We start from the raw sequence: 14,040 nt of genomic DNA on the forward strand, positions 1-14,040 counted from the left end.
TAGCTAAGTAAAGTTTATAAACTTAAATAAAAAATACTTTATAATTAACTATATTTTACTTAGTATATTCTACTAAGTAAGATATAGTATATTATTCTTATTAATAATATAATAATAGTACTTATTTACAAAGTATATAGTAGAGAGAGAGTTGTACAATATTTATTTGTTTTATTTCTAATATATATCTTTTTATACTAAATTAATCCTAAACTATTTTAGAAACAATTTACTTAGAAATAGCACCTAACTACCTACTAGAACTACTACCCTTAGAGGGAGTAGGTACACGCTTAGGAGAAAAGTCTAAGAAGAACTAGCAAGATTCGCACTTGTTCTCTTTATTCTAGAAGAAGGTATAGTCTAAATTTATTAGAAATAATTCTAAATTATTCTAGAAATAATCTAAATAAAACTTACTATAAACAAAGTCTATGTCTAGGCTATTAATGTTGCACACCTAGTAGAGGAGGTTATCTTTAGCCTAATTATTATAATAGTTCTTAACTATATTAGTTATAGTAGTAAAGTTAAGCTATAAAAGTTAGAAATAATTTAGAAACGTTTAAGAAATAATTTACCTATTCTCTCTCTAAATTATTAACCTAGACAATATTTTAGAGAGAGTGTTTCTAGTCTTTCTACTCTTTCTTCTCTTTCTTATTATCTAGTGTAGTAGTAGAGTCTTTAAAATTGTTATAGTCTAAATTATTTACTAATTAATCTAACTTATAGTCTAAATCGCTTAATAAATAATCTAACTTAGACTTATTATTAGATTCTGCCTAGGCTAGGTTAGCAAAAGAGGCGGAAGGGTTAGCGGAGGGGATAGTAGAAGAGTTAGCGATAGCATTATAGGTAGCTATAGTCTAAATATAGAAACCTAGGTTAAATTAATTAAGAATTAATTAAGAAGTAATTTAAATAAACTTACCTATCTTAGCTTAGATTAGAGCGTTAGTAAAATTTCTAACTCGCTTAGTAAATACTATTCTTAGCTAGTAAGCTTAGCGTAAGTAGTTTCTAAGCGCAGCGCGACTAGTGTACTTTTGCTAAGAGAAATATTAGAAATAATTAAAAAATAATTTAGAAATAGTTTATACTCTATAAAGAATTCTACCTTAAATTCTAATACAGTAGTATAGCTAACCTATATAGATAATTAGCTTATTCTACGCGTTAGTAGTAAAAGGCGGGTACCTAAATAGATGTTAGTTAAGCTAGAGAAATTACTTATAAGCAGGCTAAATTTATTAGAATTGTTTATAGATTAATCTAGAAACAGTTTATACATTTTTTTAGAGAATACTCTAGATTTAGTAGGCTATTATAAGTAGCGTAGTTTAGTAGAGGGGTTTAGTAGAGTTATATTATTATTGTTTAAGTAGGATTATTCTAGGAATAATCTATAATTAATCTGCTAAGGCGCTACCTTAGCGTGCGCATTAACTGCGCACAGATGCCTTGGCATGCTATGTCTCGGCGCGCCCTTGGTTAGATGGCCTGCATCCTGGGTGGTTTAGTGCAGCATGGAGGTTACGTCATTGCAAAAGAGCGAGACAGCGCCCGACCTTGGTCCTGCTACCAACCCCACTACTCTCGCCGGGGAGTCAACTGGGCCAGCCTTCTCGATAACGTCAGGCCACGGCACAAGTCCATTCTTCTGCTTACCTTGATAACCATCCCTCTTCCCCTTCCCGTACCAACTTGCCCGTGTTCCTTCTTCCAGCCCATCCGCCGTCTCCTGTGAGAGCGGCACGTCACCCCACCACCACACCCCCCGCCCGTCGCTCACTTGTCGCTTAGCCGCACAATGTCGTCGCGACGCTACCCAACCGCTGAGCTCTATGAGGAGCGAGAGCGCGACTTCTACCGCAATGGAAACCGCAGCGATCGCAACTACGAGGAGCTTGACCTCGAGCTGCGCCGCGGCACTGGCCCGGACCCCAGGCGCAGTGCCCCCGACTTCTTCCGCGAGGACTACAACCGCCCGACGGCTGGCCCCATGGTTCTGAGGAGCCGCGATGAGGACAACTATTCGCGAGCAGGACCCCGCAGCAGCCGCGGCGGGTTCGACGACGATGTGCGCTCTACCCGGAGCCGTCCCCCGCCTCCGCCCTCTGCTATGCGGGGCATGGAGCGGGACGACATCAGTATCCGTCACAGCGAGGCCCCGACGCGCCGCGGACGAGCAGACGACATTGACGAGACGGACATTACCATCAAGCGCCGCGAGCAGTCTCGTGGCCCCCCAGAGCGCGACGACATCATCTTCCGCCGTGGCGATGGCCCCCCTGTGAGATCTGTCAGCCGACCCGCCCCGCGTCAGGTGGACGACGACGATGTGCGCTTCAGGGGCCGCGGTGGAAACGACATCGACTTCCACGCCTCTCGCAGCGAAGTTAGCCGCCACGGCAGGGACGTCTCTGCTGAACGAGGCTCTATCCGCTTCCAGGAGCGTGACGGTAACTTCGAGCTCCGCGCAAACCGCCGAGAATTCAGTCGCGATGGCAGGGACACCAGCAGAGAGAGGAGCTCTTTGACGATTAGAAACCGCGAGAGGAGTCTCCCTCCCCCATCGCGCAACCGCGGCGATCTGATCGCTAGGGAGCGCGAGGAGTTTGTCATCCGCCGTCCACGCGCAGAGTCTCCTCCTCAGAACAACCGCGAAGTCATAAGAGACGAGATCATCATCCGCCGCAAGGAGGAGCGAGCACCCACTCCTTCGCCCTCTCCATCTCCGCCTCCTCCACCCCCAGCGCCAGCTCCTGAGCCAGAGATCCGTCCCCCGATCATCCAGGAGATCATCACACATCACCGACACATCGACCATGGTAAGTGTTGTGGCTAACACAATCCAGGTTCAATACTGACAGTCGTACAGGTGTCGTCAGGGCCCGCACGCCAACACCGCCTCCCCCACCGGCGCCCCCGTCTCCTCCCCCTCCACTAAACGAGACCCTCGAGATCGAGATCAACCGACGAGAGTGAGTAGTCACTTCACATGCCATTACACACAGCCTAACATTTCGCCAGGAGCCACAGCCGTGGACGTGGAAGGAGCAACTTCGAGGAGCTCGATATTGATATCAACTTCAACCGCGACCAGGTACGTCACCGCGAGCGGTCGTTTAGCCCCCCAGGGCGTGTGCACACAGCCCCCATGCCCGATATGGACTTTGATTTGGAAGCCGAGTTCTACAACCGCAAAGCACTCGAGCGAGCCTACCCTGGTGAAGCTTGGAACGGAGTTACCAAAGACTGGTCCATCATCGACGTGCCACCCGGCACCAGTCGTGTGCGCATGGATGGCATCGGTGGTGCTGCCCAAGAAATCACCTGGCAGCGCTACAACGGCGTTCGCAGATCAAAGTTCATCAGCGGCGACGATGAACATACCACTGACATTTACAACCAGGGATCGGTGAAGCAAAAGAAGAAGGACATGTGGACCGAAATTACAAAGGACTTGGTCCTCCGCGAAGCTATCGACTCGTGCGGCTACTCATGCGAGGAGACCGACGACTTTTTCTACGTCATGGAGTACCTGCGATACGTAAGTTTGTGGTGCCTTGTACAAGGTGCAGTATACTGACATTCATACAGGAGGATGTTCTGCACCTCGTGGAGATTTCTGACGAGATCCGTCGTAAGCGCAAGAGCCGCATTCGGGAAATCGAGATTGAGCGCAAGTCTATCCACGACTCCCGCCCAGCCTCAGCCTACGACGACCGTTTCTACGAGCACGAAGTATCGTTCGACAGCCGTCGCAGCCGATACCGTTAGATTCTGAACGTGGACGAGGACCCTCGTACAGCTTTCATCTGACGCCGGAGCTGCGGGTTGGAGATTCTGGAGCCCTTCAGCGAAGTCTTACACCATTGTTGAGTCCGCGACAATCTGCATCGTTTGTTTCGGCAGGCGAATCCTTCGATGAGGCCAGCGTGTTTAGAAATGTCTCGCCACCTCCGAGCAACGTTCACGGTCTTCCAGCACGCTTGTCGGAGAAAGTCTCAACCTAACACCGAACGACTCACAAGATCTCTGCAACCTGCAACGAGGACACGGCCTGTAGCACTAATGACTATGACGATTATGACTAGCATACCCGGAGCGAGTAAGAAAGAGGTGGTTTTTGCAGTTTTTCTTTGATGCTTTTTCGGATGTGGAAATCGATCAAAGTGGCGGATGGCGGGGAGGTACATAATTCTCTTTTTTTCTGCGGTTACCAATCAAATTCATGAGCTTTATTGGCGTTGACGTTGTGATCTATCTGTTTGCGAACTATCGATAAAACCTATTCTAGTGAAGTCTGGCGTCGGAACTGCTTTTAGTGATGGCTGTGTGCATGCCGCAAAAGCAAGGGTGCACACACGATCAGACCACAAGTTCATTCAATCCCTTGCCTTTTCCATCGAAATCGTGGTCACTAACACGATCGAATACAACGTTACATCATATACATATTTCCAATTACGTTGTTCCTTTCTCCCCGAAGTTGTACTATATACAGCGCGCTCGCGCTGCAAGGCTAAAAATACAGACGACGCCCGCGGGCGCCGCTTACCCCGCTTGGCACGTCCCCCCTGTCTTGTACGGGCGCTTCCACGCCTGTTACACGGCGCCGCGAACACGCTCGAAACCCTGTCCGTCCCCTAAGCGCCCGCTCCACACGAGCTCAATTTCCAGCTCGTCGCGCTGCTGAGTGGCTGCCCTCGTCATAGGCGACTTTGTTCCAAGATAAGACATTCTTGAGCTGGCGTTGCGGCAAGGCGAGTGGTTGGACGATGGTTGGTGGGGTCGGGTTTGTGGTTGTTTCATGTGCGGCGTGTTGGCAGGCATGGGGTTTGGCGTGTAGGAGTAGGTTTGTATGCAAAGTATAAGGTCCCCGATGGGGGAGGCGTTGGGTTTAGGGCTTGTTTATGCTGTGGTACTTTACTTTTGAGGGGATTAATTGGGTGTTGCTTTGCTGTTCTCCCCTTCTCTCCGTTCTTTTCCACTTGATTGCCTTGAAACTGAAAGAGCTCGGTCGATTATTGCGCGCGCTTTTGGGTGTTATTTGGTACTGAGATATGTTTGCCGCGATACACGTACGGCAGAGAGTGGGCGTGATACTTGCGCTGCTGGCTTGTAAGTCATCTCTAGTAGTTCGGACTACATACTATTGATTGTCTTTGCATGCACGTTGCTAACTTATTGCGCAGTGTTCCCAGCGCTCATATCATGCCAAAACACAACAACGAACGTCACTACCGCTTCGACCTTCTACCTCGATCGAACAGAAACACAGTTTTCTATCAACATCGCAGATGACTCGGACGATGTCTTCATCTACTACGCCAGCCCGGCGTATTCATGGGTCGGTGTTGGGTTTGGAGAGAAGATGGAAGGGAGTCTGATGTTCATCATGTACCCCAATGAAAAGAGCGACAGTACGCTTCCACGTAACTTCGAATAACGACAACTATACTAACAAGTACCAGATGTAACGATATCCACACGCATCGGATCCAAAGCCTCGGAACCAACCTTCAACTCCTCAGTCTCCCTTACCGTCCTCCCAGGATCCAGAGTCGACGACGACATGCTTATCTTGAGAGCCCGCTGTGGCAACTGCCGCTCCTTTATCGACACCGAAGCAACAGCTCATCCCATGATCTACGCCTTCGGCCATGGACAAAACCTGCAATCCAACTCGCCCTCTGCAAACCTCAAACGCCACATCCGCTACGGTCACTTCACCATGGACATGGCAACAGCGACTGGACCAGGCGGCGTGCCAGCAAAGAGCAACGCCTTGAACGGCGTCAGCATGGTGGGCGACATGACCCGAGACCACGACCGAGCGAACCTCGCACACGCAGTCATCGGATGCTTAGCGCTCTTCCTACTTTGGCCACTCAACGTGCTGCTCGTGGCCTTCTTCAAGAACATCAAGATACACGTTGTCTTCAGCGTACTCATCATGATCTTCCTTCTCGTGAGTTATGTGTTGGGAGGAGTTACCAGTGCACAGTACAACCGCGTAAGTCATTCAATCTCACGTTTGTGTCTTCATACTGATGTGTACACATAGTCGAAAGCTTTCAACACCCCGCACCAAATCATCGCCTTTATATCACTGCTCCCCCTCCTTCTGACAAGCGTCCTCCCATCCCTGAAACCATACCTACCCCGCCTCCAAAAAGCTCTCCACACGCCCCTCGCTTCCGCCTCCCTCGCCCTACTCATCCTAACCGGCGGTCTGGGTCTCCACCTCTCAGGCCAAACCCGACCAATCGTCCTCATCTACACCGCCATATCCATCGCCGTATTCCTCTTCATCTTCATCATTCAGTCCTGCATCCGGAAACGTGGATCTGCATATTCCCGCGCTGAGAGGCGACAAAACCGCGGAACGGGCGAAGACAGCGATGAGATGGTCATGCTGGGCAAGATGGAGGAGCAAGGTATGCCGTATGGGCATAGTGCGGAGCAGAATGATAGTAGAGAGTTTGGTGCTGATGGACAGAGGCAGCAGCAGCAACATGTGAGGAATACGAGTCGCACGCATTATGGTGGTGGGACGATGCCTGGTCCACAGTATTTGCTTAATATGCATCCGGGGGTGCCGGTGCAGGTTAGTCGCATGTGAGCATAGAAGAGTTTGTGGTTCATGATTGTATGATTAGCATGGCGTTTGGGATGTTGATATTGCTTGGGGTCTGTGCTGTTGAAATCAGTTCATTTTGGGGCATTTGGGAAGCGAGAGATACCATGTAGCGTTTGGCATTTTCTGGCGTTGGTCATATTCCTCATCAGTTAATTAAATCGCATTATAAGAGTACCGTTAGGAACTTGTCGTTTACCGTTATATATTCAATGCAGCTTTTTCGTATCTGAAGTTTGACCAATGGTACCTTCCCTCTAGGCTTAGCTAATAGCCCAACGAGGAATATCTTTTATACCCCTATGAAGAAGATAGATCCCTTCTCCACCATCCATCTTGCCAACAGGTATGACGCCCATCCGCTTTTGGGCGTTGGTAACCTCGCCAAAAACAACGGGAAAGATCTCTGTACCTCCGATGCGACTGTACACTGCCGTCTTGGATCCTTTGAGTCTTCTGATAGCGATGGCAGGCCAGCAACCCTCAAGGTTTGGATCTTCAAAGCGGCACTCGAGCACAGCCAAGCGGTCTTCTTTTTCAGGTGCTAATGCGCCCCAGGGACCGGGAGGACTGCAGACGCGGAGCGTAATCTTGACACCGCTGAGTGTGGATGCGTAATCATCTCCTATTAAATCCTGTTCGTTGATATCCTTATCGAAGTGATAGCGGTTGACTATGCCTCTTGAAGCTGCGAACTGCCTCGGATGATCGGCAAATATTGGGCTAAGTGTTCCCTTGACATCTGAACGGCGTGCTCCCCATGCGAGTAGACTGTGGTCCTCTGAATTCCTCATTATCTCCTCCTGGAGCCGGAGGAAAGCTTTATCTCTTTCTCCATACAGTAGCGGCATTTGGACGTCGAAAATGCCCATTAGGCAATATGCGATGTCTTCTACTCGTGTTGTCGTACGTCCAGCCATCCAACTCATTCGCTTTGCGATGCTCTCATCCAACACGTCGCTTTCCTTCGAGAGTATACGTTGGCTGATGCCAGTGATGCACTCCAGCTCTTTGAGTAACGAGTCCTTCTTGCCGATGTATCTCCACTCTGCGCCATAGAACTGAAGATGTTCCGGGGCTATCAACTCTTGTAATGTCCATCCGCGTGTGAAAAACCGTGACTTGGCGAACGCGTCATTGTTGTATTTGGAGTTGAGGACTCCCCCCACCTTCGCCACGGACGATACATTCACATCGTCTAGGTAGGCGTAACACACTGTTGCCTGCTGGTACCACCGAAACATGCTGACGATCGTTTCGCCCAAGTCCGAGGAGGATGTACTGTCGATACAGCAGGTATCCACCCACACTAGCGATAGGCGATCGCTGAGGGCTTGTTGACAGGCTTTCAAAATCTTCCAGTAGCCTCGACTGGCTTTCCAACCATTCGCTTTTGGTGACCGATCTGTAAACTGCTGCAGGGTAACTTCGTCTTCGCCCCAGGTGTGGGCCAGGATGGCATATGGTGGTACATGGGTTTCGTCCACGAAAGTACGGAGCTCAAGGGTTCTAGTGTCGATGAGTCTCATCGTTGCTTATGGACGCTGCGAACTTGAACTTGAACGATGAAGCTGAATATGAATTTGAACTGTTTTGTTATGGAGTTTTCGTTTCGTCCAGCGAGCTCTGCTGACGGGTTCCGGAGACACATGTTGGCTATACATATACTTATCGTCGCGAATTCCACACGCGCGCGGCTATACTGGTTTGACTGAAGCAACGCATTTCAGGAAAAGATCAGACACTTGCTCGAAATAGATGAATTAGAGCGCTAAATTGCCTGTACATGCCAAAACGTTGTTATCGTATTGATATATGCTGCGGGCGCCTGTTCAGCTTCCCACTCATATGAGGTGGAAAGAGCGGGTAGGAAGGATAAACGAATTACCGACTGTCGGCAAAGCTCCGGTTGGCGCCCACGACGCAGTACTCCAGACGTGGAGGCAGCCGCCGATATATCGTGCAGTAGGATGTTGCATTAACATTTCGAATATGGAAGTATACTTTACTTTCTTGCTAGGTTCAGTGGTTGCTTTGCTTGGTTCGGCGAATGTTTCACGCGTGCGACATGTTGACAGCTAAACTTCAGGGTCCGGCCCTTCACGTGACAGATGACGCGGCGGCAATCGTAATGCACGGCTGAGGCACCGCCTCCTTCATCCTCCTGATACTTTCGCTCTGCAACACCTCTTCGCCTTTCAACCTTTGGTATCGCCTGAATACAACCTACGATGTCTCCTAGCAAGTTGGGTGTTTTCGCCCATTTGGCGCTGGCCGCCAGCGCCGTGCTCATCCCTTCGACCATGACGAACGTGGAAGACCTCGGAGACGACCACGCTTTCGAATCTCTCGCCATCAACCCCAGCCAGCGATCCGTCGCGCTGGAGTGCCCTGGATGCGCCGTTGCGACCTTAGATGGGAAAGATCTTAAGTGGAAGTCTGATGTTGGGAGTGCCTTCGTACGTAGTCGGCTACATGCCTCACAGCCTCGCATGCTAACAACCAACAGCGCCTGGACTTTGACGTCGGACCCCAGGGCGACGCTTTAAACCTTAACAACGCCCAACTGTACCCGCCATCGTTCGGCTTCCCTCCCCAGCCTTACACTCTCACACAGGTGGACCCATCTACAAAAGAGGGTCTACGTCTGCAAATCACCGGCTATGAGTTCCGCTACGACGGCGCAGAGACTATCTCAGAGGAGGGCACCGAGCTTCTTCCGATGACCTTCCAAATCACCTCGGTCGAAGGCACCACTGTCAACCCTCCTGCGCTCCAGATCAACGTTCTGAAGAATTCTGAGGGTCGTCTCATGATCGCATCGTTCAACGAGGCTGAGCGTAGCCCGGCCACGCCATCAGACAAGGAGTGCAACGAGTGGCCGCTTTACTGCAAGTGGAAGAACATCATGGCCGACCGCATCGAGCAGATCAAGGGCATGCGCAAGCCTAGGCCCGGCTGCCACAAGCGACCCCATGCCGGTGCCCGCCCCAACAACCCCATGGAGCACGAGGGCATGGCTGGAAAGCCCCCGCACCGCTTCCGCCCTGGCAAGGCTCACCCGCACCACCACCCTCACCACATGGGTCAACACCGTCACCACGGCTTCGCCAAGATGGCTCGTCGCGCCTTCTTCACCATCTTCGTCCCTATCCTCATCGGTATCTTCGCTGGTACACTTACATACCTCGTCGGCATGGCTCTTGGATGCCTCATCGCTATTACCGTTGCGAAGGTCCGTGGCCAGCGCTACCAGCCGATTGCTCTGGATGAGGAGGATGTGGAAGAGGCAGAGGAGCGCGGAGAGAAGGAGGAGTACGCCGAGCTTCCAGCATACGATGCTCCTCCTGTCTACGAGGAGGCTGCCGATGAGGAGGCTGCTGTCAAGAAGACCGATGAGACAAAGTAAAGCTTACTCTAGGCCTGGAAGACGGTACAAGTGGCGAGTGTATATGGCCATGTCACGCTTCTGATTAGATGGATAGTTTGTAGCATGCCCCTCGTTTGTAGCCCGTTTTGATTAGTTAGCTCTCGCAATGAATCTCTTTTAGTTCATATCGACAGTATTGATGTATCACTCTGAAGTGCAAGTCTTACTGGATCTATTGCTAACGCTTGAAGCCGAAATCTAACGATCTCATTGCTACTCCATAATGGCATCCCTCTCCATGCAGATGAGACCCAGCGTAGGTAGACACGTCTTGTGCCACATGGTTCGTCCCAACATGACCACTGAGGACTTTAGACGGCAGCCGGGTAAAGGAACTCCAGGCAGCAATACTGATTACGTGACTCATACGTTTGCATTGATAGGCACGCGCATGAGCAACCAGCAAGTCTGTCTAGAGAAGAGCGGGACACGACCTATCAACGATGGGTTGCGACCGACGTGACGCCATGTTTCCATCTGCATCTTCTCAGAAAGCAGTAAGTAAGGGTATAACATAAGCCAGATCTTGGTCATTGAAGTGTGAACATGTTGAAAGAGCTGGAGAGTCTGTAACATGGCGGTGAAAGCTTCAAGTCGACGTTTCTAGAAAGTGTACGGCAAATATGATATGTGACTGTTAAGAGACAAGAGCAGACAGAGTAACGAAAAGAACCTTCTCCAGAACTGAACGCGTCTTTGCTAGTTGCTTGTCGCGGTGGTTGGTGTAGTGTGCGCACAGCGTGAACGCGTCGTGGAGGGGTGAAGAAGGCGTGCCGTGAACGAATCGAAAACGCGCAAAACATTATATGGTAGTTTTAGATGTTGAGTGCATATGTCGCCGTCTTCTAGTAAGTTTTGAGAGAGTGCAGCATGTTGTAGCCGCATGCAGGACGATTATCGCGCAATCGAAGTTGGTGTTCCAGTCGCGTCGGCAGGCCGCGATTGAAGTTCCCGCACGGGCCATTTCGCCGACAGCTGCATCAGCAGCCCGGCGCGCCTGCAAGCTTGGGTGGGAATTGGAAGTGCTGCTTTCCACGCTTTTGATTTTCCCCCAGATGTGAAGGCGCAAGGCCTTTGATTTCATGTTCTGACTCGCCCCGACCGGGCCTAGCGCCACTCCGGCTCTGTGTGATCTGGAGGCACCCGCGCCCGCCGCCCTCGTCTATATAACCGGCCCACCCGCGTCTTTGGAGTCTTTTCTTTCTTCTCTTTTCGCATCCCCCAGCTTTCATCTTCATCCACGCCATTTACGCTGCACCAACGCGCGTAATATACCAATACCCATCACCATCATCTCCACTAACCTTCCAACAACATGACTGGACGTAAGTACATCTTTGTTCCTCTTCCATTACCCGCGCATCGGCGTTGTCGTCGCTGTTGCCGCTGCTGCACATGGCGGTGAGGCGCGCTTGGTGTTGAGGCTCAACGCGTCGCCCCACTAATGCACCGCGCATCACGACACTCATACACAACCACCATGCTGTGGCGGCATCCAGCATTACCATAAGACAACATGCTAACATACCTATGCAGGCGGCAAAGGTGGCAAGGGTCTTGGAAAGGGTGGCGCCAAGCGTCACCGCAAGATTCTTCGTGACAACATCCAGGGTATTACTAAGCCCGCTATCCGCCGTCTCGCGCGCCGTGGTGGTGTCAAGCGTATTTCAGCCAGTAAGCATTCCCAACCTCGTCGCCATGCTGGACACATCCTAACATGCCCGCAGTGATCTACGAAGAGACCCGTGGTGTCCTCAAGACTTTCCTCGAGAGCGTTATCCGTGACGCCGTCACCTACACCGAGCACGCCAAGCGCAAGACCGTCACCTCCCTCGACGTTGTCTACGCCCTCAAGCGCCAGGGCCGTACCCTTTACGGTTTCGGTGGTTAAACATCTCTTCTCGTCACGACACATCGGCGCCCGGCATCGACGGCTTCTTATGGCCTCTTGGTTGGGGACTGTCCGCATGGTCACACATTGTTTATGGATATGATCTGGTCACGGCTATCGGTCTTCACGGCGTTATGTTCATGGGTGGTTTGGAAATGATCAATATGAAGCTTCGATCTTCATTTGGCTACTTCAGTCAATGCATACATTCATGCACCTTGCTGTCCAATTGTTTTGTTCTGTGACTTTGACTCATGTCGTGCCGTCTTCACCTCGAGCACAGCTTATCGCTTGCTACACTAGACAGTATCTGACTAGACAAATCCCCTTCCACCTTGGTATTCTCCGACCGCCATCTCGTCAGCTCCATTAAAACTTCTCCACGTTGGTCGCAGCCAGAGCCAATAGGTACGCTTGGGTAACCACATCAAGCTGGTCAAACGGCTGTCCACTCTTCGAAGCGAGTATACCTTGGCGACTGATGATCTCGTTGTACAACTTGCGATCCTCAATGTGAACATTGCCAGCCCGCAGTATGACCATCGGCACGATCTTGACCTGGTCGAGTTCAGGAACATGGACCTTTGCATAGCCTCTAGCATGACCACAATCCGGCGGCGGTACACCCACAATCACACCCTGGGCACCTGGGAATATCTCAACATCGTCAGACGGGCTCTTGTAGTAGTGTCGCACTTCGTAACCGAAACCTTCGCGTATGGGAGCAAGGTCTGGGTTGAGGTTGGAATGGGTCCAGGGCTCTAGGTCGTCTCGGACGTCTTCCCAGAAGGTGGTTTCGGCGACGGAGGTATCGATGAAGCGTTCTACTGCGTTTACTCTTATAGGGAACGCATGCTCGGAGGGGATGAAGGCCATGTTGGTTGGGTGCGCTGTAGCTGAGATTCGTCAGTATTGAAGAGCTGAAGTGGGCACTGAGGTGGGGAGGGAATACATGAGTGTGTCGTGAGTGTACTTGTTGGGATTTTGACGCAATGTTGTTGTGAAGATGTAGAGATGAGCATGGTGGATATAACGCGCTGTGTGAGCAAGAGCTAGTTACATATTAGACGCGCAGGGCAAAGTAAAGGTACCTTGAGGCGGTGTTGATACGCGCAGCAAAAATTCTCTCGAGGTGAAGTAAAGGCAAAATATACTGTTTGAGCTTCTGTACACTGTCCAAGTGTCTCGTTCAGTGCAGCCTACTTACTTCAACTGTCATCCCCATTCTGGATCCAGCTTCTTACTGCCTCCTCCACCTCTTTGCAGCATCCCGTCACCCCAAACAACCCTCCCTCAACCCTAATGCTCTCTAAGCTCCACTTCTTCAGCTCTTCACTAACACTCTCCACGCCATCCTCCACAACCAGCACATCAAACCCCCTGTCACTTGCCTCCCGCACCGTACTACTCACACACGCATCCGCCGTGACCCCACAAACCACCAAATTCTTCACCCCCTTCGCTCTCAACATCATGCCAAGCTCTGTATGCGCAAACGCCCCTCGTCCGGGCTTATCAATAACCAGCTCTCCCTTCGTCGGCCTCAACTCTTCAATAATCTCATGCCCTTCCTCACCACGGATCAAAAGACGTCCCAACGGACCCTGGCTCCCAATCTGCGCGCCGTTGACCCGACTCCGATGGGCTTCTCGACTGCTGACTGTTGCTAGCGAGGGGTCATGACCTTCCCGTGTGTGTACAACGGGGAAGCCTGCGCGGCGGAACGTGGACAGTAGCGATGTGATGCGGGGGATCAGTGGCTCGAAACGTGATAGGGAGTAGCCTTGCGAGGAGAGGTAGCCGCCTAGGGAGAGGAAATCGCGTTGCATGTCTATGATGACGAGGGCGGTTGTGGTGGGATGTAGGTATGCATTATGTGGCCAGGCATATGGTGTTGTCGTGGGGATTTGAGATGTCATTTTCTGGGCGGTGAGGTTGAATCGAGACGGGGGGTTGGTATTTGGGAGAGTTGTCGATGGATGCTACTGTACGTGAAGCAGTAACAATTGATGCTGTGATGAGGCGACGCACTATCTAGGTACGATGAGTACCGTAAGATGTTGCGATAGT

General features: G+C 50.8%; 7 protein-coding genes across 7 annotated transcripts; 4 read left to right on the forward strand and 3 right to left on the reverse strand.

Moving 5' to 3' along the window:
- Positions 1-1,813: 1,813 nt before the first annotated feature.
- Positions 1,814-3,786, forward strand: J4E84_010959 (uncharacterized protein; the record flags this gene model as incomplete). The annotated part of the gene is made up of 4 exons (XM_049393514.1): positions 1,814-2,834; positions 2,885-2,987; positions 3,037-3,556; positions 3,607-3,786. The coding sequence occupies 4 exons, from the start codon at positions 1,814-1,816 to the stop codon at positions 3,784-3,786; spliced, it is 1,824 nt and encodes a 607-aa protein (XP_049238724.1).
- A 1,569-nt stretch (positions 3,787-5,355) lies between these two features.
- On the forward strand, positions 5,356-6,634 carry J4E84_010960 (uncharacterized protein; the record flags this gene model as incomplete). The annotated part of the gene is made up of 3 exons (XM_049393515.1): positions 5,356-5,359; positions 5,484-6,025; positions 6,077-6,634. The coding sequence occupies 3 exons, from the start codon at positions 5,356-5,358 to the stop codon at positions 6,632-6,634; spliced, it is 1,104 nt and encodes a 367-aa protein (XP_049238725.1).
- Positions 6,635-6,912: 278 nt separating this feature from the next.
- On the reverse strand, positions 6,913-8,178 carry J4E84_010961 (uncharacterized protein; the record flags this gene model as incomplete). The annotated part of the gene is made up of 1 exon (XM_049393516.1): positions 6,913-8,178. The coding sequence occupies one exon, from the start codon at positions 8,176-8,178 to the stop codon at positions 6,913-6,915; it is 1,266 nt and encodes a 421-aa protein (XP_049238726.1).
- Positions 8,179-8,880: 702 nt separating this feature from the next.
- J4E84_010962 (uncharacterized protein) lies at positions 8,881-10,058 on the forward strand (the record flags this gene model as incomplete). Its single annotated transcript, XM_049393517.1, has 2 exons — positions 8,881-9,108; positions 9,159-10,058. 2 exons carry the CDS (start codon positions 8,881-8,883, stop codon positions 10,056-10,058), a joined length of 1,128 nt encoding a protein of 375 aa, XP_049238727.1.
- A 1,336-nt stretch (positions 10,059-11,394) lies between these two features.
- Positions 11,395-11,970, forward strand: J4E84_010963 (uncharacterized protein; the record flags this gene model as incomplete). Its single annotated transcript, XM_049393518.1, has 3 exons — positions 11,395-11,404; positions 11,616-11,753; positions 11,807-11,970. 3 exons carry the CDS (start codon positions 11,395-11,397, stop codon positions 11,968-11,970), a joined length of 312 nt encoding a protein of 103 aa, XP_049238728.1.
- A 369-nt stretch (positions 11,971-12,339) lies between these two features.
- On the reverse strand, positions 12,340-12,846 carry J4E84_010964 (uncharacterized protein; the record flags this gene model as incomplete). The annotated part of the gene is made up of 1 exon (XM_049393519.1): positions 12,340-12,846. The coding sequence occupies one exon, from the start codon at positions 12,844-12,846 to the stop codon at positions 12,340-12,342; it is 507 nt and encodes a 168-aa protein (XP_049238729.1).
- Positions 12,847-13,178: 332 nt separating this feature from the next.
- J4E84_010965 (uncharacterized protein) lies at positions 13,179-13,799 on the reverse strand (the record flags this gene model as incomplete). The annotated part of the gene is made up of 1 exon (XM_049393520.1): positions 13,179-13,799. One exon carries the CDS (start codon positions 13,797-13,799, stop codon positions 13,179-13,181), a length of 621 nt encoding a protein of 206 aa, XP_049238730.1.
- Between the last annotated feature and the right edge of the window lie 241 nt (positions 13,800-14,040).

Source organism: Alternaria hordeiaustralica (genome assembly GCF_023758085.1).
Source record: "Alternaria hordeiaustralica strain BMP 2776 chromosome Unknown scaffold_51, whole genome shotgun sequence".
Lineage (NCBI taxonomy): Eukaryota > Fungi > Ascomycota > Dothideomycetes > Pleosporales > Pleosporaceae > Alternaria > Alternaria hordeiaustralica.